This window comes from Anastrepha obliqua, chromosome 5 (genome assembly GCF_027943255.1).
Source record: "Anastrepha obliqua isolate idAnaObli1 chromosome 5, idAnaObli1_1.0, whole genome shotgun sequence".
Classification (NCBI taxonomy): Eukaryota; Metazoa; Arthropoda; class Insecta; order Diptera; family Tephritidae; genus Anastrepha; species Anastrepha obliqua.
Window position 1 is genome coordinate 42,224,907 of NC_072896.1, and position 25,276 is coordinate 42,250,182.

Below are 25,276 nucleotides of genomic sequence, written 5' to 3' on the forward strand. Positions count from 1 at the left end.
TTTTTCGCGCTTAACTCAAAATTCGTAATTAAAAAGCGCGATCCCATAAAAAATTTTTCTCCCATAATCTGAGATTATAAAATAATCCTAGATGATAACGATACTTTTTAACATACAACCCTGTCTTTTCTGTGTTATCGATAATTATTATTACGAATGTAAGGGGAAACATCAAAATAAAAACTAAACGAAATGGATGCCGGCAAAGGAAACAGGTCTCTCAACATAATTCTAAAAAAATATTTGTTAAATATTATTAATTACGGATTCATTTTACAGAAAAAAGCGCGTGTCCATAAACGTTTTGTCCTCTTATTATAAAATGTAATATAAAATTTCGCATGTATTGTTGCCATAATTTTTTATAACCTCAGTGAACGTCGCTTATGGATTTCCTCCAACTGTATATTATTAGCAGCCAATTGCGCAATTAATTTAGCTTTTCCAGCCGAAAGCCTCCGATGCTAGCGCTGCACTACTTTTAGTTTGTATAATAATTTTATTGTTATGTAAACCTTTATGAAGTAAAATAAATAAATTTAGCTTTCCTCCTCGTTGTATTTTCTTCATATCGTTAATAATAATTAAAAAAACCAAAAACACCGAAATGTTCCACCAAAATAATTTCTATGAAGAGAAACCTCTCAACGCAGTATTGACAGTTGATTGTCAATTTTGCAATAAATCTGCCATATGTGAACGGGTTGATTAATTTGGTGGATTTATAGAGGATTAATGCATATGTGAACGTACTTTAACACTAACATTTCATTTTCACTTACCCCTTCAACATGAATAGAAACAGCAACAGTATCACTACCTTTGCCAGATTTGGCTTTCTTTATCAAAAATATAAAATAATAGCGGATGTAAGTAGAAATTCTTTTGTTTGTTTGTTTTGTTATTTCACCTTGTTTTATTATAAAGGATTGCAATATTAAGAACTCTTTTGGGAAGACGCCCCCTCCAATATTCAATTCGCCTTGCTTCAGTACTCAATTCGCCTTGATTGTGCGTATGCAATCGAACTGAATTTGAATGCGGAGAGAAAATTGTGTCGATTACGAGTGTGCGAAATACGAATTAATTTAAAAGGAAGAAAAGGCTTGAATTATTTAAAAAAAAATGCCAAAAGCTACCAGGTGTCGCGCTCGCGGTTGTTTAAGTGATGTGAATGTTCGTTATTTCTCTTTCCCGAAAGATGCGCGATTATTGCAATTGTGGAGGGACAATTTGAGGATCCCGCCTTCAGAGCACATGCCGGTGCATAATGCATTTCTATGTATTAAGCATTTCGAGGATAACGCTGTGGGTCCAAAATATCTAAAAAAAGGAGCAATTCCCACCCGTAACTTGGGTAAGTAAATATATTTGCTATTGCGTCTGCATATATGTACATGCATAAGCTGATGTTCGTGTGCATGGATGTTGGATTAAATTAGAATTTCATGTCAAAATAGAAAACAGAGAAGTGATTTATTTATTTCAAACAATTTGTGGTGACATCCGAATGGACACGGCGAACGAAAAAAACAAATCAGTTGGCCTACTGCTGCCACCTTTAATAGATCTGATTTGATTGTATATATGTATGTACATATATGCGATCTTTAGTAATTGCTATAAATGTAAGAGACAAATATTTTTTGTAAGAATAAAACAACAATTTTTCATTAGGGTACGATGATGATCCCCCAAACATGTGGACAGAGAAAAAAAAGAAACGGAGCTGCTGTATTGAGAGCTGCGTTTCCAAGGAGAAAGCTATTCTGTATGCGTTTCCTAGGAACGAAGATGCTCGTAATCGTTGGGCTTTGGCTTGCAACGTGAAAGTGTCAAAAACTGACAGGGTTTTTATTTGTCAACGCCATTTTGAACCCAGATTAGTAACAAAATATAAACTTTTGAAAGGGGCTTTTCCTTGTTTAAGATTAGATCCAGTTAATAGGAGTCGGTCAGCTAGTGCTGGCTCTGATTGGGTTAGCCCACCCATCACCGAAACATATAGTACGGTAGCTAAGGAAGAAGATTTGGATCTAGAAGAGTTTGAAAAATGTTCCACATTAGAGGAAAAAAGTCAGGTTAGTTATAGGTTTGAGATCTGCCGGGAATTTGAATCCACAAGCCCTACCGAAGGATTTGCTCAGTCTACTCCCTATCAAAGCAACACGGCTAAATTAAATAAACGAATAGAAGAACTTGAAAAGGAAAATAATGACCTTAAAAATAAATATTCAGATTTGTTGAAACGTGCGATAATTGCGGGAGAAAGTTGTAGCAGCGATGCAGTCACTTTTGCGGAAATGATTGTCAGTACCGAAAAAGATTGGTATAATGAGGACGAAAAGGCATTAGCACAACAATTAAACTATATATCCACTAAAGCATATTCTTTTATGCGTGACGTTTTAGGGTTTTGTTTACCTGACAAATCGTCAGACTTGTGAACCTGAATTCAGGGTGTCGCATGCAGGTGATATGTTACCGTCCGCTTTTCGCAAAATATGCCCATACTGGTAGTACTCGCAATGTAATGTTGCCAATTATAAAGCAAAAACCCCAATTGCAATATCTGACGAGTGTTAAGATCATCGCATAAAGCCACGCGACTGTTTAATATAAGTACTTCTTTTCGAATATGCAAAATGGCTATTACGACAAGAAAAAAACCAAGTTAGGTGTCAGAAGTGTGAACATAAATTAAAAAAGTTGCCGTATGTTGTAGGCCAGGGTCCAACAAAATGAGAAGTCCGGTTCCTTCGACTTCTTCTTGATTAACGCGATTTTGGCCGAGTTTAACAAAGCGCGCTAGTCATTTCTTTCTCGTGCTTACCGGCGCCAGTTGGACGTACCAAATGAGGCCTACGCAGAGGAGACCTTCCTCTTCCTCTGCTACCACCAGCTGATACCGCATCGAATACTTTTAGAGCCGGAACGTTTGTACCCATTCGGATGATAAGACCCAGCAAGTGAAGCGGTTGGATTTTTATTCGCTGCGCTCAATTTATGTCGTCGTAAAGCTCATATGGCCCATTGTTTCATCGCGTGCGATACTCACCGACCGTGTAAAGGTCTGAAAATCTTCCTCAGAAACGTTCTCTCAAACACTACAAGGGACCCCTTATCAGATATTGTCATCGTCCAAGCTTCTTCGCCATACGTTAGGATAGGCATGATGAGAGCCTTGTAGAGTGCTAGTTGTGTTCGTCGAGAGAGGACTTTACTACTCAATTACCTACTTAATCCAAAGTAGCATTTGCTGGCAAGAGATATTCTCCGTTGGATTTCATGGCTGACATTGGCTGGTTCCTAGATACACGAAGTGTCTTACAACCTCGAAATCGTAACTATCAACAGTGACGGGGGGTGCACAGTTCCTTAGGGTAAGTGAAACCAGCTTTTTATTATGGTTTATATATGTATTTATTTATCTCTGCCGAGATTTTTAAAACACTTGGCTTTGCATTTAATGGTGATGGATTGAGAAGTGTTTAAAAAATCAGGTAAATTACATTGACGTAATCGATGTCAATATCGAAGTCGTGTGAGAAGTTGTCATTGAATGGGAGTCAATTTCGCAATTCGAGCTTAAAAACCATTTTTTTATTATATACAGTTATTTAATTTGTTTCTATTTATTTTTTATTTCATTTCAGGAAATTTTTATCTCATGACAATAATAAAAATAAATAAAAAAATATTACAATACATTTCAGTAATGGGCATTAGCATAAATTTAAATAATAAATAAATTTGCTAATTTGCCAATTCCAGCCTGATTTGTGTTAGAAACAAATCAAATTAATATTTTCATAGACACAGCAAGATGGCATATGGCACACATGGGACAGCGCGCACTTGCCACACCAACAATATGGCTATTCGCTAAAAAAGCTCAGGGAATCCAGCGCACATTCATACCTACAACATTGTGCCCAAAGGTGTGAATCATTAAGCGTCAAGAACTTTTTTTTTTATAATTTACTTGTACAGCTTTTTAGGTGTTTTCTATGAAGTAGTATATAATTTATTTATTTATTTATTCATTAATGTTTAACAAAATTCAGAACAGACATTTAAGATATATATTCAGAATTAAATTACAAATTAACAATATTTAAAATAAAAAAGTGTACATAGTAAAATTAGATTATCAACATAAGAAACCATTAAATTGCTAAAAATATATACAAGTTACAATTGAATTTTAACGAATTTAATAATTATGAAACTAAAATAACAAATATATTAGGTATTATTTTGATTTCTTACACAGAAAGTAATTTTTTAATTGCATTTGAAATAGTTGTTTGGCCCTAGAAAAGTCTAAATCCAAAAGGGTGGATACATAATTGTCTGACGTTCTAATTGACACTATATAATGCCCGACTAAAATCAACTCGAAAAATCCTTCAACAGCGAAAATTTCTGCAAGGAACATGAAACTGTATTCTTTCTAGAAGGACCGGGCAGTCAATTTTGCCTTTAATGAGATCAAGGATAAAAAGTAAAGTCACTGAAAAGTACCTCTGTCGCTTAATGGAAAGAGACTCATCAAACGACAGGGGGACTCGTATGCTGGTTTCGGGTCTGAGAAATTGATTGAATGCAATGCGTAACGCACATACATTTTTTGAACCCTCTCCACTCGATTTATATGGACTGCATGATAAGATCTCCAAAAAAAAAGCAGAATAATCTAATTTGGACCGAACAAACGCAGAGTATAATATAATATCTTAGGAATATAAGGGTCAGTGAGGTGCGATGAGTGACTTCTAACAAAAGCGAACATAGCAAGTGAATTGGAAACGGCAAAATTTAAGTGCGTTATAAAATTAAGATTTGTATCAAAGAAAACCCCTAAATCTTTTATTGCATCGAACGAAGCAAAATATGTATAATTGATGTGATAAGAGATATTAAGGGAGTTTATCAAAGGCTACAAACTACAACTATCAAATGCTCAACTACAAAACCATTCTGTCAAGGACTAATCAGACTTTAACGCTAAAATAGATACAACTTGTCTTTAACAACACATTCAAAAAGTTTAGATACAGCAGATAATTTGGAAATTGGCCTGCAGTTTGCAATATCGCAATAATTATTTGATATATAAATTTTAATACAGGGTGGCTAATGAATTTTGCTACATTAAGAAACTCAAATAACTTTTTTTTTTAGTGTATGGAATTCATTTATTTTTTTTTTCAAGTTGAAGGTCATTAAATTTTATTAAATGTAGCTTAACTAATTAGTTTTAAAAATAATTGAATTTAAATGCCCCTCATGCTCGTTGACACAAGTGCGGCATCTTAGTAAAAAGTTGTTCATTGCTGCTTTGAGAGTTGCGACAGCAATAGCCGCAATTGTTGCCCGAATGTATTGTTTTATTTATTTATTTATTTATTTATTTATTTATTTATTCTATACTTTATATAAATAAATTTATAAAGTATATGTTGGGGCTGGGCAACTAAGGCCATATTGCCTCAAGGAAAACTGATTTACACTTCATGAAGTAAGTTATGTACACTAAGAGCGTCTTTAAGGATTTTCATAGCACTTTCCTGGCTACAGTCTAGGGCTTTTGTTAGATTGATGTTTTGGTCTCCTGATACTGGACACTGTTTGAGTATGTGTTCAACGCTGAGGATGGTTGAGCACCATGCGCATTCTAATGGCCTTGACTGTTGAAAGTAATGTTGGGATGAGAACTTTGTTACGCCAACTCTCATGCGAGCCATGATTATGCAATCTGTTCTGGATAAGTTTGGATTGTATTTGGGTCGGTCGATGCCAGTGTTGTGTTTGTTCAAAAAGGATTCTGATAGAGACCATTTTTGATTTTCATTCTCTTGGACGTATTTTTTGTAATAATTTGTGATAATCGTTCTTAAACATGGAACTTCTGATATTAACGGCAACTTCCTGGCATTTTTGGAGGCATCATCGGCTAGCTCGTTTCCCTTTATCCCTGAGTGACCTGGTATCCATAACACTGTAATGTTTGCTTGGCCTGGCAGACCATTTGTAAGATATGTGAACTGCTCGCTGTTTTCATTAAGAAGAGATACAGCTACGCTGAGGCTGTCGGTGCATATTAGTGCACAATTATGTTTTGTTGCTGCATGGTGTGCTGCAAATCGTATGGCTGCCAGTTCCGCGTTGTGAATTCCAGTATTAGGTGGTAATAGTGATTCGTGAACGACATTGTATTCATCCTTAGAGTTTTGTTCGACTACTGCGTATGTTGCTGTTTCGTCGAGCAGGGAACCGTCTGTATATATGGTTATATCTGGAGCGTGCCTATTTTTGTATTCTAGAAATGCTTGTTGGTAGATGATTGCGTTGGTGTTGTTTTTTTTTTTGTCTACTTAAGGAGATGTCAATCATTAATTTTGAATGTGCTGTGATCTGTTCTATGGGTTTGGCCGGTATTGGTATGTTTGTACTCCGCATTTTCGTTGCTATCAATCTAATGCTACACCAACTTCTGTTTATTTTTTCTTTGTTTTGATTTTTGTTTATTACGTTCCAGAATTCTGTATGCAGAGCGTGTGCGGCAGATGTTAGGGCCTTTGCCGCCATATTTATAGACCTGGTGTTCAGTAGCCAAATTTGTTGGCTTTGTTTTATAAACTTCTTGTTTACATAAACCCCACAAGAAAAAGTCAGGTGCAGTAAGGTCAGGCGACCTGGGGGGCCAACGAAATTCGGAGTTTCTTGAAATCAGTTTATTGGGAAATTTTCGTCGCAACTCTGTCATAACAGTCTGGGCTATGTGAGACGTTGCCCCATCTTGTTGAAACCACACAGAGTTGAAAGGAATTCTCTTTCGGCGTAGTTCTGGATAGAAAAATTCTTTCAGCATTTTCAAATAACGGTCTCCAGTAACCGTAACGGTGTGACCATTTTCTTCAAAAAAATAAGGCCCGACAATACAGCGTGAAGAAACCGCACACCACACTGTCACGCGAAGAGGATGCAATTCCGTCTCGTGGAGTATCTGTGGGTTAGAAGTACTCCATATTCGACAATTTTGTTTGTTCACATTGCCGTTTAAATCGAAATGGGCCTCATCAGACATGAATAGGCAGTTTAACATGTTTTGGTCTTCTTCCACCATTTGCAGGATCTTCTGGCAAAATTCCAAGCGAATCGGCAAGTCTGCTGCATTCAGTTTGTTAACCATTTGAATTTTGTAGGGAAATAAGTCTAAATCTTTGTGCATTATTGTTTGCAAAGACTGTCGGCTGACACCTAGTTGAGCAGATAAGCTTCTTGTTGAAACCCTTGGATTGCTTTGTATAGCTGCAGCTACAGCAGCGATCGTTTCCTCCGTCCGAACTGGTGGGTTTCGATGATAAGGCCTTCTTGCGACTGTTCCTTGCTCGGCAAAATTATTCACCAGTCTCATTATGGTCCATCTGCTCGGGGGATCGCCGCCAAACATTCGCCTGTACTCTCTCTGTACCAAAACTACGGACTCCAGTGCGTGATAGCGGCGGACTATCCATTCCAATTCTTGTTTGCGTGTCCCAGTTATCCATTTTAATAAATTTTAAAGATCAATCTGCAAATTAAAACAAAAATGGAACAGATAACTTAAAAAGAAAAAAAGTTATTCAATTTTTTTTTGGTAGCGGCTTTCATCAGCCACCCTGTATTTAAGAATTTGTGAATTTGTTTAGGTATTAGGTAAATGCAACTTTAACGTTAATCCGGTTTATTTTACACTTTTGCTTGTTGAATGTTGTTTAACAATTGTGTTGCCTGGCACGTCTGCAAATCTAATACAAACGTTTTTCGTAAGATGAGGCTTTATATTTTAAACGGATAACAGCGAGCTATGCCAATGCCGTAGAATTAACCTACCCTATTACAAAGAGGTTCGGCGTGAGCGGTTCGTCTTCCTCATGTGATATAGGCAGGTCAGTTTAAGGACGCGTAATGTGTGCTCCCACAGCACTACTTTCCGGTTTTGTTAAGAAGCGATTTAACTATTCTTATCAAGCGATACAACACTGGAACTTGGCTTTGCTGGGCAGTTGCATATCCACCCGATATGATGTTTTGTGGCAGTTCGGATATAGACCGCAGAAGGTGTTCAGTGGATGCCAGTTCCCTTTGAGCGCCGATAAAATCGCTACCATTGCCGCTTCTTATCCTCATCGGAGTACCCCGTGAGTAAATAATACGCCCCATCTTTTTTCTCTACGCCTTCCTAAATATCCCTAAATGGTACAATTGTATTACTAAAATCGACGCTCTGTGAAAAGTGTCCATTCCGCGCTCAGGCCACCTTATGATGTACAACGATGAGGCCTATTTTTGGGCCTCAAAATCACCGTATTTAGGCTGAAGAGCAATCTGAAGCTGTTCAAGAACAGCCATTACATCCATTGAAAACGACCGTTTGGTGCGGCCTATGGGTGAGCAATTTATCTCTGGTCTCGGACCAGTGGATTGGCCACCAAGATCGTTTGATATCACACCTTTGGGCTTTTATTTGTGGGGATATGTAAAGTCTTAACTGATTTCTGGTCAAACCAGCTTCGATTGAGGGTTAGAAAACCAACTTTACTAAAGTTATTTACGAGATACCGACCGAAGTCTTCCGACGAGTCATTCAAAATTGGTGTTTACGGATGGCTGAATTATGGCGCGGTTGAGACCAACTTTTGAAAGGGATTGTCTTTATCTTCACAAAAATAATAATGATTGCTTGATTAATTTGAATTTTCGTTGCTTTATTTCAATTTAAAATCTAGTACCTCTAAATTGATCACTCTTTACAATGAACTTTTCTTCGTGAACTTACGTGACGCAGGCAAATCTGCAAATTCGTTTCCGCAATGTCCTCGTTGTACCAACTTGCATATCGCGCGATCGGCTTTCTCGATTTCTGCTGCTGGAAGTTGCGGAGATACATGCACTTCTCTGCTGTTTGAATGCACTTGAGTTATATTTATTTATATTGCCGACGGCAAATAAGAAAAAAAGGAAGTTAAAAAGTTAAAGGGTATATTCAGAAACGCATTATAAATGCGCAGTACTTGCAGCGCTAGCAGCACTGTCAATGTGACAATTCATGCAATTGATAGATTTGTTGACGATTTGCAAAAAGATTTGTTGCATTTATGAACGCGTTTTACACTAAAATGGAAGTATTATTGAGTTTAGTTGTTGACGATATATTTGAAGTAAAAAGTGATAGTTTTTTTTGCTAAATTTAAGAAAAAACAGACGTGTAAAGCTAAAAAGAAGATCACATATAGTAACATGTTCATTAAAACGAAAAATTCCCAAAAATAAATCTTTTTTTCCTAGTCGCTAATGCTTTTTAATTTATTGTGATTGTAATTCATTACTTTTCCAATTTTCAAAAAAAAAAAATCTTTTTTTGAAACAATTAGAATATTTTCGCTGCGCGATTTGACCGTCTATTTTCAAATCTTTATTCACTTTTTTTATTTCTTCCGCCACCTTATTCCACAAACCACTCTTTTTCCTCCTCCCTGAAGCAAATTCACTTTCCATGCTCTTTACTTCCGATGTACTTAGATAATCGCTAAAATCAAGAAAAATGTTATAAAATATTGTTTTAATAACGTATATTTAATATATCTTTGCATTAAAAGCTAAAAAATTAGTTTTATACTCACTTTTCATCAGACATCATGTTAGCCTAATCAGCGGCAGTATTAAAATTTTTCCTGCAAATAATGCGTGACGTTTGATACAAAAATGGCGTTTTGGAACGCGATGCATTTGCAGTACTGCCATATTTGCATTTCTGAACGCATTGCCAATACTGCAAAAGTACGTTGCGCATTATAATGCGTTTCTGAATATACCCAAACTGCCATTATTTTATTGTGCCTAACACCAAATCACGGCATTTTACATTTCAATGCAAGCACCATCTATTATCCTCTTGATTATGCTCAGTATGCTAACTTTTTCCCAATCGTGTTAGCAGAGACTGTTAATGGACCATTTCTCACCATTAACATTCTCTGGTGTTGGAATTACAAAAACTTCGTTGCCTGGTTTTGTTAGCATTTGGTATTTATGATACATGCTCATTCGTTACCGAACCTTCTCTATAAAATCAACGTTCTCTTCTATAATGCTGTTACAACAACAATCAATCAAAATTAAAAAAACAAATGTTAATTCAATTCACCATAACTTATTACCCTAGGTTTTATCTTGTTGATTGTATTTTAACTTTTAAAACAAAATATGCAGCTATCCTAAAAATCATAGAGATTAAAAATAGTGCAGCAATATCAGTCCAGTATCGATCAGGTATATCCATTACCTCCATAAATTGTTTTGGATATCTGAAAGAGTGTAATTATTGAAACGAAAAACCCACAATCGGCTTATTTACTTATAGTGACAATAAAATGCCCCGTTACAACTTAATCGGTGTCGATTTTGTCCGTAAACAGAACTTATAAGTCCTTCTAAAGAGTAGCGAAAGTACGAAAGACTTGTACCCCAGCGGAATATTGGAGGCATATCTCGACGGACAATGCTTTGACCACAAAATATTAGCGCTATTATCATCAGTTTTGTTGTTAAGAAGAAAGCATTCTGAAAATATTTATATAAAACAATTAAATAAAGTATTTTATGTATAAATATGCATCGCTTATTTGCCGCAAGAGTGTCCTTTTTAACGAGGCATAGTAAACTAAAACCAACTTTGAAACCGTGTTTTTTTTTTTTTTTGTTTGTAAGTAATGACGTTCTTCCAGCAAACGAGCGGTATGTTTTCGCTTACAGTCACATTGAACCATGCACCCAATAGAAGTCCACAACTTTGACCAACAACAATCGACAAGAAGTTCACCGCCATGAACATAGAAAAACGTGATAGTTCCATTGGTTGGCAAGTCCAAACATAGACGATTACGGAAAACAAAAGGCAACAAATAAACTATATGATTTGTTAGTTTGTATACAATATATATTTACATATGTATGTACATACATTAAGGGATTCGTTCGCAAACGCATTGTTATTGCACTACGCTAAAGGCGTAGTGCACTAAATAACCGTATTTGCAAACGAATCCGAACCCACCGTTATTGGAAGATCCATTAATGTAATGGCGGTGTAGTAGGCTTTCAATGAATACCACCGATTAAAGTGTTCTTTAAGTAAAACAGACATTTCAAGTGGAACTGAAAAAGATATTTGAAAAAGTTAATATATTATATGTACATATGTACATATGTATGTACTATGTACAGATGCGCGCTTGAACGTTCGTGTGAAATCGAATTTTACATGTGTATGTACCTATGTACGTACAAGTGTATTTAGAGCAAAATGGGAATTATGATATTTTCTATTTCTTAAAAGTTGGCATGGAGTGCTGTCCGATTTCAATAATTTATAAATAAAACAAATAAATGAAGAGAATTATTACTAATATCTTCTTGATAATTTTGATACATACACAAACATATATCGGGTGTTTTTTTAGCTGCATGAGAACTATCGATATCGATAACTATGGCTTAACATCTGAGAAAGGCAAACTGACATTTCTGTGCAGTCAGGTTTGTTAGTCGTCATGAATAGTTTAATGCCAGAACAACGCTTCCAATTTGTGGAAATTTGTTTTGAAAAAAAAAAAAAAAAAATCTGTTTACGAAGTTAATAGAGCGAATTGTTGAAAGAGACTCCGAAAAGTCAATCGTAGTCGTTATCAACTAGTTGGCCTTTGTCCTTCGACTACGTAGACCCCGGCCAAAGTTTAATCGCCAGGCTACAAAAGTCCACAGATCATTGATCAGCGCACCTTATTAGCTTGACTCGGAATTGAAAGCGTGCTGCATCCGAGCAACTGGGTGGAGGTCGTGGATTTTCTTTCATTATATCCCTGTATACTTTCCAAAGACTCCTGATTATCAGATTCCAGTTTGTTTGCGGGATCGCTCCATCGTGGGAACAGCGATAAATCACCGCCCTTTCTTTCGCTATTTCCGTAAAAGACTTCTTTACCGTGACATTAGTCGTCTGAGTGGCGGACACCGTAGTTCTTTTGGCTTCAGCCGATGTCCCTTCCCTCGATCGTTTGCGCTTGCCTCGGAGTTTATTTTGGCCTTCTTCCTGTGTTCGGTGATGAAGGCTTCAGTCTACGCCTTGGAGTCTGACTGTTTCTCCGTCAGATCCTCTTCTCTAATGTCCTTCAGTATCTCCAGGATTCTGACAGTCGATCGCTTGGTACGATAGTACCTTTCTAAAGCACTTATATGCTTCCGGAGGAGGGTGCTACCCGGGGCAGTGATAATGCCATAAGGTCAAACACCAGGAGCCATTGGCTGAACTATGTGATCCGATGCTGCCGACATTGCTATGGGTGTTTCCCCTTCCGGAGTTCCCGTGCCACCTGAAGTGACGGGGGCAGCAAGATCTGCTTGTCTTCTGACAGGGTAGCTCTTGCTTCCCAAGACTCTTGCTGCGAGGGGGGGTCTACTACTGGCACCAGACGTAGATGGAAGGTCGTCTATAACTTGTCTTATGACAGGGTTGGAATTGTTACCAGTAAGACGCCTCGCTGCCATAGAGACAGTCGCTGAAGGGAAGGAGCGAGAGATATTAGGCCCTGGCTTAGCCACAGGTTCCATTCCGCTTGCATGAGTGGTCTCTCTTATGGGCAGTCCCCTCTACTATGGCAAGGTCCCTCCTGGATTAGGAGGACAAGGAGAAGAGATGATGTCATACTAGGCTAGGGAGTAACAGTGGGATCGTCGTCGGTACGGTAATCTCCGCATGGTGATTGACTGGCGACCGTTGCCGTTTTGCGGATGGATGGCTAGCCATTATCCATATGATGTTTCTCTCTTATTTCGAGGTGAGTTAACCCCTTAATGTAGGTGTTAAACCAACACTTAAGTCTCATCCCCTCGGCAAGGACACCAACTTGCAACCAGTAAGTATGTTCGTTTGTGTATGAATAACCGAAAAAAGTAGATGAAGTTCCATATTTCAGATTATGCCACATATATTTCCATTTCAGCTCAGATAAGCTGACGCAGTTCTACCATCTTCAAGCTTTGCTTTCTTGTATTACTCGTACAGAGTGCAATGTTCAAAGTGCTTCCAAATGGTGTTTGAATAATTAAATTTTGCGCAATAATAAGGAAATTTGGAACGATCACACAGACCTTAAATAAGTACATATGTATGTACATACACAGGTATATTGATAGATACTTACATGTTACAGAGGTCAATAGTGCCGTGCCCATGACGTTATTTAACATTACAACGACTAAGCAGTTAAAATTTTGGTGCATTCGTGAAGCTTCGCTGCCCACATTGACAAAAATAGCGCCCAAAATTATACTAACAAAAACGTTCGCGGCTATTCGTAGGTGCGTCAGCATTTTATTTCGTTTCATTTTGATTAGATCGCGTCGTAAAAGAACCTGTAACTGATAGTAATAGCCGATTTCAGTTCTCGGTGGTTCGACATCTGAAGCGCTCGTCTTATGTAGATTGTCGGCTGATGTAAAGGAATCCGTGCAGCAGTTTCGAAGCCAAGCAGTACATTTGCCATTTTGAATATTCGAATTCAAGTAATCAATGTTTTCTTTGCTATTTTCTCCCACCACTAATTCAATAACTATGTATAATTGTGTAGTAAGTAAGTAGGGGCATAGGTACAATAGCTCAAATTTTCAAATAACTTACTGAAATCGGCTGGATTATGATATAGTGGGCATGGTAAATTGACGGACTCTAGAAATGGCATTAACTTATTTGGGCAGCCCTGGTACACACATTTTCCAGACCCCAATATATACACCTGATCAAATAGCTGGAAAAGTCTTGCACTCGGCTGGTGAATCGTGCAAATAATAGTTCGACCTCGCTGTGCCAAGTGTTTGCATAACTCCAACACCTTTGTACATGAACTGTTGTCCAAGCCGCTAAAGTAAAGTATTGAACGTTAACTATTCACATAAATAAATATGTTTAATGCAAGCCGCAAAGATTTAAAAATGTAATCTGTAAATCGCATTTACGTGGTTGGTTCATCGAGGAACATTATAGTGGGGTTGTTGAGCAGCTCCAAAGCGATCGAGAGTCTTTTCCGCTGTCCACCTGACAATTCAGATGTTTTTGTGTGGCGTTGCTCCGATAAACCCAGTGCATTTGTAATCTCGTCGATCTAAAAGGAAAGCAAAAACTTTAAAGGAAGCCAATAACTAGTGCTTCGAATGTTAAGCCAGACATTTTCCTGAATGCATCTTCGTGCAAGTGAATATTCCCAGCTAATTGAATTTTACCAGCATTCGATGTATAGAAAAAAGTTCTTACGATATCTTTTTTTTGCTTTTCTCCTTTTGATTTCCCCAACTTTAGTTCAGCAGCAATACTCATATTTTCTTCTAAAGTCAGCAGTTCTTGCAGTCTGTCATCTTGTGTTATGTAACAGGACATGGATCTGAAACGTGCTGAAAATTATGTTACATCGTGGGATGTTCAAGTATTCAGGTAATAAAGTAAATGTGTAAAATAAATAAAATATTCATTATCAAAATCGATTAATTTCTATCTGTCCGTCGTTGATTCTTTCATGTGGAAGCCATTAAAAAGGGTGAATCGGTTAACAGCGCCCACTTTACATATCAAATTGATTTTAAAAATAACAAAATGCTATACTTCAGTAATTTAAATTAATCAAACTTTGCATAAAGGATGATCTTAAAGAAAGATACACTAATATGTAAAAATTAAGTCTTATAAATTATTGCCCCATTTCACACATCTGCCATATACAGGGTGGGACTTATTGCGTTTGCTTTTTGAATCACCTATTTTTTTAAGAATGGTAACACAAATGACATGTGGAATGTGTTCATAATTTACTTAAAGGTTTGACATTTACGAAATGGGACGCTATACGCTTGAACAAAATTGGGAAATATTGAAAATCTATTTCCAAAGTGGTGAGTCTTCTACTAAAACTGTGAGAAATTTGAAAAAAAAAAATTCCAAAAAAAAGATTTGCCAACAAGACTGTTTGTGGATCAATTTGTTAATCGTGTTCGTGAAAGTGGATCGTTAATGGATAAAACAACATGTGAACGTGCTCCTACAATGCGTACACCCGAAAACATTGCTGCTGTAGCCGAAAATGTGCGTGAACATCCAACAATCTCAACTCGTCATCGTTCTCAAGAATTGAACATTTCACGCACTTCTTTGAGAAGAATTTTGCATAAAGACCTCGGTATGGAGGCTTACAAAGTTCAATTGGTGCAAGAACTGAAGCCGAATGACCATCCAATGCGTTTTCGGTTCGCTTAATGAGCAGAAAATCGTTTGACCGAAGATGAGCATTTTTACCGAAAAATCATCTTTTCTGATGAAGCTCATTTTCACATCGGTTGCTACGTCAATGAGCAAAATTGTCGGATTTGGGGCTCAGAAAATCCACACGTTACTGTAGAAAAGCAAATGCATCCTCAACAAGTCACTGTTTGGTGCGGTTTATGGTCTGGCGGCATCATCGGGCCATTTTTTTTCGAAAATGAGCGAGGAGCCGCGGTTACAGTAAATGGCGAGCGTTACCGTGACATGCTCAACGAGTTTTTGTTTCCAAAAATTGAAGAGGTTGACATGAACGACATTTGGTTTCAACAGGACGGTGCAACTTGTCACACTGCCAAAGTTACACTCGAACTTTTGGCTACCGTTTTTGAAAACCGAATAATCAGCCGAAATTGCGATTTCAATTGGCCGCCTCGGAGCTGTGATTTAAGCCCGTCGGACTATTTTTTGTGGGGAGCCGTTAAGGACAAATGCTATGCGAATCATCCAGAGACGATTGATGCTTTAAAACACGAAATCGAAGTTGCCATTCATGAAATTGGAGCCCAAACAATCAAAAATGTGTTTAAAAATTGGGTTGATCGAATGGCCTACTGTAAAACCAGTCGTGACAGTCATTTGAACGATATTATTTTTCATTCATAAATCACAATGTTCAATCTTCAAAATAAAAAAAAAGTTTGAAAAAATATTGATCAGTTTTTTTTTATAGCCGATTCAAAAGGCAAATTTTACATGGCCCACCCTATACAAAATTTTGATTTCTACCCACCCGTTTGTAACCCGCATTAACCAGAGCAAAAGTTAGGATATGTTTAAAACAAAATATTGGTCTCGTTTAGTTGTGATTTGAAAATTATCGGGTGGCGATGGCAAACCCGAAGCTTCTTCCATATTTGGAACAATATTCAGGCATCTAAATCAAATTGGAGGAGGAGCGTTAATTATACATATATACAAAGTGGAGCAAAAAACATTTATCAAATTCATGAAAGATATCTTCAATTTCGATTGTGCATCAGACGTTAATAAGTCAACAACACTAAGAGGCACCATCATCGATTTGCCTTTTTCAAGACACTTTACACTCGAAACACTCCCTTTCATTTCCTACTTTTTCTATCATCGTCCTATTCTCCACAGAGAAATGGTTCATTACCATGCACACAGGAAGAAGGCATATGCAAATACAAGTATGTGAATTTATATACCTACATATGCGCATATGCATACATACATATACACTCAAGTAGGACAGAGCCAGATGTCGAACGTTGCCGAACGCGGGGGCCGATTGTGGTCTTTGTCGTTCGTTCCGCGCTCTCGCTTGCAGTTCAAGCACATTAGCTTACATTTGCTTGCGTACGGAATAGATTCGTACATTTGATATGTCCATATGACTTGTATGCATCTTTACATATAGATTTGTTCTTTTTGAAAATTGCGCGAAATTGTATATGTATATGCATGTTTATATACATATAATATATTAGTATACAACATATCTTATAAGGTATGTGGTAAATATTAATATACTATAAATATTTTCCTTCATATATAATAAAAAAATTAATAATAATAACATTAAAACAACAGGCATTATTAACAAACTTGGTTTTATTTTAAATTCTTCAAGTAAATCAAATTAATAATAATCAATAAGAAGGCATATGCAAATACAAATACGTGAATTTATATATGTACATATGCGCATTTACATACATATTATATATACGCTCACTTAAATAGGAGAGAGCAAGATGTCGAACGTTGCCTTTCGTTTGCTTTGTTTGCTTTGTCGTTCGTTCCGCGCTTTCGCTTGCAGTTCATTCAAGGTAACGGCAATGAGCAAGGTAACGACACATTTTTTCGTGCGTGCAGCCTGTTAAATCGAATTATAAGACGTTATCACGTCAAAAAAAAATAAAATTCATTTTTGGTTTCAGCAACCTCAAATTAGTCTAAAAAACGTCTTTTGGTCGAGGACCATTTTTGGTGTAAACTAGTGTTATTTATGTGTTGCAGCAACAGCTGTGGCTGTCGAAGTTTCGAGTTCTTCCAAAAAACTAAAATTGACAAATACTTCTTGCTTAAATCTAAGCTATCGAGTGCATGCGCTCTGCCGACGTCGCTTTCGCTGTTCTGCAGTTAGCAGATACAATTTTGCCTATTCGACGCCCCTACTTCACGCTAACTTATACAAGGATATATACGATGAAACCTTGACGTTGCATATCAATATATACAGATGTTATAAGTATATTTGCATGTTCTATGACATCTATTTGGTCATTTCGCTCCACTGTACCTCTACCCGACACTTATGTATGTTGTATACGTAAAATATAAGCGCAATGACCTTGGCCTTGAAATTGCAAATTTATAATTGCGTATGAATTTATGTATTATGGGCATATGCTCATCTAAGCACATTATTATGCCTACATAGGCATGCACATCCAAACATATGCATGTATGCGCATACGCTCTCTTTCTTTTACTTTGCATTACCTGCTTGTACGAGTATGCATCGCTTCGCTCAGTAATCAACAAAATTACAGTTTTGTCAATAACAGAAATAATAATCAGATGTTAACTGAACTGCTAACTTCCAATCAGTGTATACGTGTATGTATGTGTTTAGTTATAGATATGTTGTATATGTATGTATGCATGAGAGAGATGCTGCTGCGTTTGCTTTGATTTTTTCTATGCTCTTAAGATGCTTTAATATTAACTAAGCTTTTCGCTTCCTGTGGTAAATTTATTTCTTTATCATTATTTGTAAATGTATAAAAATATTTCAAATTGAGGAAAGCGAACAAAGCCAGTGGAATACTACTTAATATGATTTCTTATTAGATCCAAGTGATGCAAGCAAATTATTGAGTGGCAAATTCTGCAAGGCTGTGCCATATTTTGCATAAAAGTAATGATTCGGGTCTTTCTTTGTTCTTATATTTTCTTGCAACACGTTACTTTCATTTAGCGTACCTCCCTTTTTAATTTTTGTTGTTTCGGAAAATGACAAGAATAAAGAAACTGCTTAATATCTTTGATTCTTGGATCGCACAATTGTCAAAACATTTCCCAGGCAGCGTTCGGAAATATAATAAAGTGAATTATTGTAAAATGGCCTCCTTTGAAGCAAATGAAATAGTTGAAGGAAATTTAAATGCCCACATTTAAAATTCATCAACAATTGACTCAAGTTTTCGCAATTTTATTTTGTTTCGGAGGCCGTTCAACTCTCGGCGCGACTACGGATGATACCTATCCTGATGGCAGGATCAGAATCAGGTTCGACACATTTCGGGTTTCAAGTTTTAAATGAAACTGATGACTTTCATATGATTATATACGCTGATCGCCCAACCAATAATGATCAAATGGGACAGTATGACAGTGGTGAATTTAAACGAATTCCTGAATTACATCGCGCGTACAATTCTTAATGTTTCCATCAGAAGATAACGGATATCACCTTAAAATTGCACACAAAAAAATTTCTAATCGCAATCAGCCAAAAAATGTGTGTATGCGATACAGTTTGAATCATCTGCACTTTATTAAAAGTTTGCTCAATGAATATTCTGTTGATATATGCCAAAGATGATAACTAAAAGATTAAGTTACATCCGGTTTAACCAAAGGCATTAAGCCACGACTGCAACAAAAATGCTGAAAACTTTGGACGAAAGATTATACTTCGATAATCAATTAATTAATAATTTAGTACCTGTAGTGTGCCCAAGGGTCGACACTTCTACCTAAAAAACCTGTTGTGTCCTGCTACTTGTTTTAGAACATCGATATATGCAAGAAAAAACTCTGGATGCTATGAATTATGTGGACGATTGCGGTTACCCGGATTTATTTAAAATATTTACTTGCAATCCCGGTGGGCAGGAAATTAAATTTTTATTTTCTGGTAAATAGCACCAGCCCCGTTTCGTCAGAGTTGACTCGGGGGCCGCAGTTTTCATAAGTCTGCATATGTTAATGTTCTAAAAACTTAAGAGCAAGACTACATTTTTCAGTCTGTATGTTGTTTTTCGGTTTCCATAACATAGGGAAATGCTCCGAAAATTCCCACGGAAATTTATTAATGAAACGCCAGGGGGCGAGGATGGTTAACCCACATATCGGAGAAGAGCACCTGATAATGGCGGTCATGCAGCAATGCTTAATATGCGCGTGGCTATGACGACTATAGAAAACCGATGGATTCACCTCACATAAACTTTGAGCTTTGTCACTCAGGTGAGGCCTTAAAATACATTTGCAAATACATACGTCGACAAGGATTCAGATCACGTAACATTTTCCGTTGGGAACAGTCGTGAATTTGAAGCTTATATAAATGGTCATTATATAAGTGCTTCGGAGGCTTTTTGGAGCTTTTATGACTTTCCTATACACCAACGACGGTTATTAATCCAGCAATCCATTTATTCAATTTATTTATCCAATGAACATATAGTATATATATTTTACAGCGAGGGTTACTATCGCCACATCTCTGGTTCACTGTGATAAGCAAAATCTTGACTAAACTTGATAGAGTTGGGGTGAGGGTTGTGTCGTATGCTGATGCTGTGGTGGTAATGGCATAAACTCCCCCAATCCAGCACTAAGTACTTAGGAGTAATCTTGGACTCCGAACTTAGCTGGAAAATGAACAGTGAAGAAGGGGCAAGGAAAGTAGAAATTACTCTGTATGCCTGCGAATGTATCATATGTATGATTGGAAGAAGAAGTGGTCTTCAACCTAAGTATAGTTTATGGCTGTATAAGGCGGTCATATGACCATTTTTAACATACGAATAGATAGTTTGGTGGAAAGCTCTTGGAAGAGATTACAATATCAAGATATTCAGTAGAATACAAAGATCAGCCTATGCAATTACGGTCGGTGCATATACATCAGGTCCTAGGGAGGCTCTCAATGCACGGACACATGTTATTCCAGGGATCTCGATATCACGAAGACGGCTACCATGAGTGCATTTAGGTTAAATGAAGCGGGTCGCTGGAGGGAAACAACTTATAAATAGATATGCCAGTCTATTATTGCGACAAGCTCAGTTCATCTCGGGGAGGACTGATTACATCATCCTAACGGTGACATTCAACAGCAATTTCGCCACCTACTTTCCATATCAGGAAGAATAGAGGAAGGGGCTTTTACTAAACAACTTCGGCAGTACAGTCTCATAGACTTAGAATTGAAAAATGTGTGCGCCTTCCCAATGCTTGTAGTGTATTCCAGGCGGAAGTACTGGCGATAGGGCAAGCTTGTAGGCCAGTAATTGCAGACTTTTCTTTTAAGTGCAATATCGCTATTCCTCCAGATAGCCAAGCTGAAATCCAAGTACTGGATTCAGTTGCAACAATCTCTAAACTGGTGGAAGAAAACAGAAATAGCCTTACCACCTTGAATGTAAACCATAAAGTTACCTTAATCTGGGTCTCGTGGCATGGGAACATTGAAGGAAACGAAAAAGCGGATGAACTGGCAAGAGTGGGATCTGCGGTGAATAACATTCTTGCAGAATCGGTATTCACACCACTGAGTGCAATCAAGAATGCAATCTCCTTAAAATATCTACAGATCGCGGATCATAAATAGAGAGACCAGACAACATGCAAAGTTAGCAGAGAATAAGCAGCGAAAATGGGCATCTCTCACAACATACACTGGCACAGTTGTAAACAACCGGAGAAAAACGAAATGGAATGAAAGAATGTCAACCCTGGGCAAACCACTGTTCGAAAGTCTCGAACAACTATCTGGCTTAGACGTCAACAGCCTAATAAGGTGCTCAAACAGCACAGACTGGATATAGTTATGCTGTGATTAACCGTTAAACAAGTTGATAGCGAGGATGTGGCAACAAAATGGTACTGAAGCGCTAGTTGGATTCTGAATGAACTACCTCTTTAATCAGCCAACCAACCAAAGCGATTACATTTTCAGGTAATGTAAAAAATTTCAATTCGATTTGTAATTTCAGTAATATCTGATAATACGCCTACCCACGTTATCATTGGAGGAACGCAAAATATTCCCTAAAATTGTTGGTGAAATGCTGCTGGAGTGAAAATATTTGAGAGGAAAGAAAGATGGGCCATTTCTACAGTGAGGCGATTGAAATATCAAAATTGCAATATTAGAAAAAGTTTTTTCTAACAAACTTGCACCTCCTTTCGAATGTCACTCAGTTTCAATAAAGCCGGTACGATACAAATTGCTCTGGTAATAACGTTGGGCCGCGCCCTTTTATTTGACATCTGCTGTGGAAAAATATAGTTTGATGTACCGAAGCTATGCATGAATAACGCATAAACATCATTATTTTGTTGTTTTTGTAACACTAAGAGTGACAATCGACTGTCATTGACTTGACTGTCGCACGAACCTTCAAATTAAGGAGGGGGTATAAAATTGAAGTTTGAAAGAAATTAAATGCACAATAAATAATTTGAATACCTGAGTTACGCAATGTTCCATTCACTAAAATAGATCCAGTTATGCCTTTAGTTGTAAACCCGGAAAGCACATCTATAAGCCTTGATTTTCCAGCACCTGATGGCCCCATAATGCCAACTAATTGGCTGCTTGGTATTTTTCCGCTTAATCCATGAAGAATTTCTTTGCGTTCTATAAAAACAAGCGACGTATTGGTTTATTTGTTACAATATTATTTAAACTGTTAAGGGTCTTTCAAAATACGCGCCTGGATGTTGTTTTATAATAAAACATTTAAATTCTTCACTATTTTTCAGTTAGACTATTTTTATTCAAGATGCGGCTCTTAGCAATTATATGTAGAAAATGGCATCGTTTAAATGTCCACCATAAAAGGTGGGCGCCTACAGGTAAAATCCAGTCGATTCGTGATTGCCTAATTGTTGAGAATGTCGAGAAGGTCGTCGTGTTGAAGTTTGTTCAGCAACACTTTGCGCTACAGTAGCAATATTCTCAGCAGAAAGTACAGTTTTTGCTCTGTTAGTCCTTTTCCTATCTTCGACACAACCAGTTGTTTGAAATCTTAAAGGTCGTCCATTTTCATAATAAATTTCAATAATTTTAAACCGTTGTATAGTGTTGATATTCACACCATGACTAAAATTGTACATCTACATATCTGCTTGACAAGTGTCAAAGATGACATAAAAAGGTACCGTCTAGGAATTATTCACTACTAGCATCTGGACGTCATTTTGAAAGACCCTTTATTATATTTTATTATATATTGCACTAACTTTTCCTGATGTTTCCCCAAACAACTGCATATGATAAGTCTTCGAATTCTATACTGACGGGCTCAGGTACTAAATTATACTCCTCTTGGGCGGCATTCAAGGCAATTTCTTGCGAACTTTTTGGTACAAAAGCTGCTGAAGTTTCAATGTGATCATGCATTGCTTTTTAAAAATCTAAATTGCATAAATATAAATTTATAATAAACAATTCAAGCATTTGTATGTACATATGTATGTATGTATGTATGCATCTTACTCTTGCCAGCACGTTCTGTACGTTTGTTTGTTGTGAATGTGTTCAAATATTGAGCACTTCGATAGGTTTGTACTTTTATCAAACAATTTTGAAATTAAAATTCGGTACACGACAAAACAACTGATTTCACCTTTAAAAAATATGTTTGTATTGTATATTTAAATAAAACTGCGGTACGGCGCACTTTATTTCGTAGTTTGGCTTTTTTGTTTTTATTTTTGGTTTTTATGTACAAAAATTGCGATAATGCCCACGAATTAGTTAACAACTCCTATTTGATATTTAGAACTTGTTTACCTCCGACAACATACAGCATCTATGCGTTTATACATAACTAAATACGAGTATGTACATACGAGTATATGGCATGCCGCTCATGCTAAGAAGTACACCACTTTGCGCGAATGTGTAAAAAAATGGACTAACGCTGCATAAAGTCTTCGTTCACTCAAGTGCCGGTCGTTCGGCATTTTGTTTTGCAAATTTTTATTTGTAGTAGCAGGCCCCGGCCGTCCGCGGCTTCGACACGATATTATTTAAATATTTTTTTAAATCAAAATAATTAAAATTAATAAAATAAAATATTAAACACGTCTACTTATTGAATGGACATATGTTATCATCTTTATAAATTACGAGTCTGACCTAAACGCAACCTTCCCAACTCATCAGCCCGACAGTTTTCCCGCAGTCAATCGACCACTTCTTTGGTCGCAGTTACATCCGCCTGGAAAACACTGCAGTTTCACAGATAAACCTTAAATATGTACTTATTCATATGAAACCATAAGAATTCTAAAATCATTCTCATCAAAACTCTTTAATATAGTTAGTATGTGAAAATACATATTTTTAGTTCAAAATGAAATAATGCCAGAAACGGTTCATATTATAGTTTTAAAATTATTTGCCAAATAAATGCAATTGGGAATTTTTCTATTTCTGTAGAACCATTATAATACCTAATACAACCGAATATATGTACATATGTATGTCTGTTTGTCCTTTGTGCATTGCAAAACCATTCATCCAGGGATGGTTTGCAAGCTTACTTGGATCCGCTAGATATTTATTAAAATCGTATTTGTGATCCGATTTGGCTCATATTCCAAATTTATGAAGTTCAATAATTTTTTACAAAAAGTAGACCCGCTAAGTGGCGCAGAAGCAGAATCGTGTTAATGGGCGGCTTAATTCCTATGCGGTTATACAAAAAATAATAAACAATAATAATAATTTTACAGAAAATAGACGCGCCAAGTGCCATTGAAATCCAGATAAATTAAAGTATATATTATTACTATTATTATTATTTGTTCCATACTCCTTTAGGAGCTTAAGGATTCAACAAAAGTTATCCAAACTTTTTATTTGATAGTTAAACGATTTTCGAGTTTTATTGCCAAGTCATCAGAGGTCTGCCTCTTCTTCTCGTTCCTTACAGGTTCCAAGTCAAGGCGGCATGCGGTATTGCATCAGATATGCCTCCATATTTTTTCTTCTTTATTTCGTTGTTGATGCATTTTTAGCTTGTAATTCTCTAGAGCTCTACGTTTGTTATTACTCTTGGCCACCATATCGGATTCAACGCACGCTTTAAAAATTTTAGGCTTTGTGCAAGTTTTGATGTTGAAGCGCCGTATATCGGTTGTGAAGGTCAATTTTTGAGCCACCTTCTATGGAGATGATACTTCTCAAATAGCAAAGCTGTCAACGTCAGCAATGGTTACTTCGCCAATTGTTAACAGCGTGGCGTTGTTAGGTTTGTTACGCATAAATTCCGTCTTTTTAATATTAATTTTGAGCACTGCTTTTGAGGACTCTTGATAAAACAAGTTTAATTTCATCTGCGATGTGCATCTGCATACTCCAGATTTTCGAGACTGGTGTTCATTCTCCAGGTAATTCTACGATTAACAGTTTACTAAAACGATAAATAACAGAAGGGGCGAGACATATCCTTGTCGGAGACCAGTAGTGGAGACAAAAGCTTCTCTGAGCTTTCCATTGTGAAAAACTCTACAATTAGCACCATTTCTAATTATTTATTCAAATTATTATTTCTAATAAAATTTATGATTTTCCTCGGAATATCCACCCTCTATAAGGCTTCCCATATGGATTTTCTTTTGACAGGGAAAAATGCTTCTTTATAGTCAACGAATGCTTTAAAGTATATAGGAAAGTATTATATTCAATGCCCTGCTCAATAATCACTCGCATAGTGTTGATGTTATCAATGCAAAAGGGGTTTTGCCGGAATTCAGCTTGTTGTTAACGTATTGATTGGCTCAACAATGCGATCTAGATGAGATTATTTCCGAATTTCGGATGCTTCAAAAAAGGGAGTATAATATTTCAGCTGCGGTATTCGCATA

The 25,276-nt window shown here is 36.8% G+C and overlaps 2 protein-coding genes across 6 annotated transcripts in view; one reads left to right on the forward strand and one right to left on the reverse strand.

Moving 5' to 3' along the window:
• Window positions 1–1,053: 1,053 nt before the first annotated feature.
• The window catches only part of LOC129246910 (uncharacterized), a 35,111-nt gene continuing 10,888 nt past the window's right edge, over window positions 1,054–25,276 (forward strand). Inside the window, exons 1-3 of one of the 3 annotated variants that reach the window (XM_054885642.1) lie at window positions 1,054–1,357; window positions 1,678–3,383; window positions 14,402–14,533. In XM_054885642.1, coding sequence (XP_054741617.1) covers window positions 1,126–1,357; window positions 1,678–2,447 — 1,002 coding nt within the window. In that variant the 5' untranslated portion in view covers window positions 1,054–1,125 and the 3' untranslated portion in view covers window positions 2,448–3,383; window positions 14,402–14,533. Of the gene's footprint in view, window positions 1,358–1,677; window positions 3,384–3,656; window positions 4,143–14,401; window positions 14,534–25,276 lie in introns of those variants that run through there. The other 2 variants (XM_054885641.1, XM_054885643.1) reach the window with 2 other exon arrangements.
• LOC129246908 (ATP-binding cassette sub-family G member 1-like) lies at window positions 10,191–23,136 on the reverse strand. Of its 3 annotated transcripts, XM_054885638.1 has the most exons (11): window positions 22,899–23,136; window positions 22,643–22,816; window positions 21,867–22,037; window positions 14,357–14,493; window positions 14,062–14,207; window positions 13,727–13,965; window positions 13,251–13,658; window positions 11,105–11,205; window positions 10,802–10,957; window positions 10,406–10,611; window positions 10,191–10,355 (listed from the first exon to the last, which is right to left on the reverse strand). In XM_054885638.1, the coding sequence occupies exons 2-11, from the start codon at window positions 22,800–22,802 to the stop codon at window positions 10,217–10,219; spliced, it is 1,863 nt and encodes a 620-aa protein (XP_054741613.1). In that variant the 5' UTR covers window positions 22,803–22,816; window positions 22,899–23,136; the 3' UTR covers window positions 10,191–10,216. The 3 variants fall into 3 exon arrangements, with proteins under 3 accessions (XP_054741613.1, XP_054741615.1, XP_054741614.1); XM_054885639.1 differs by lacking the exon at window positions 10,191–10,355 and having other exon boundaries at window positions 10,501–10,611; window positions 10,802–10,838; XM_054885640.1 differs by lacking the exons at window positions 10,191–10,355; window positions 10,802–10,957 and having other exon boundaries at window positions 10,479–10,574.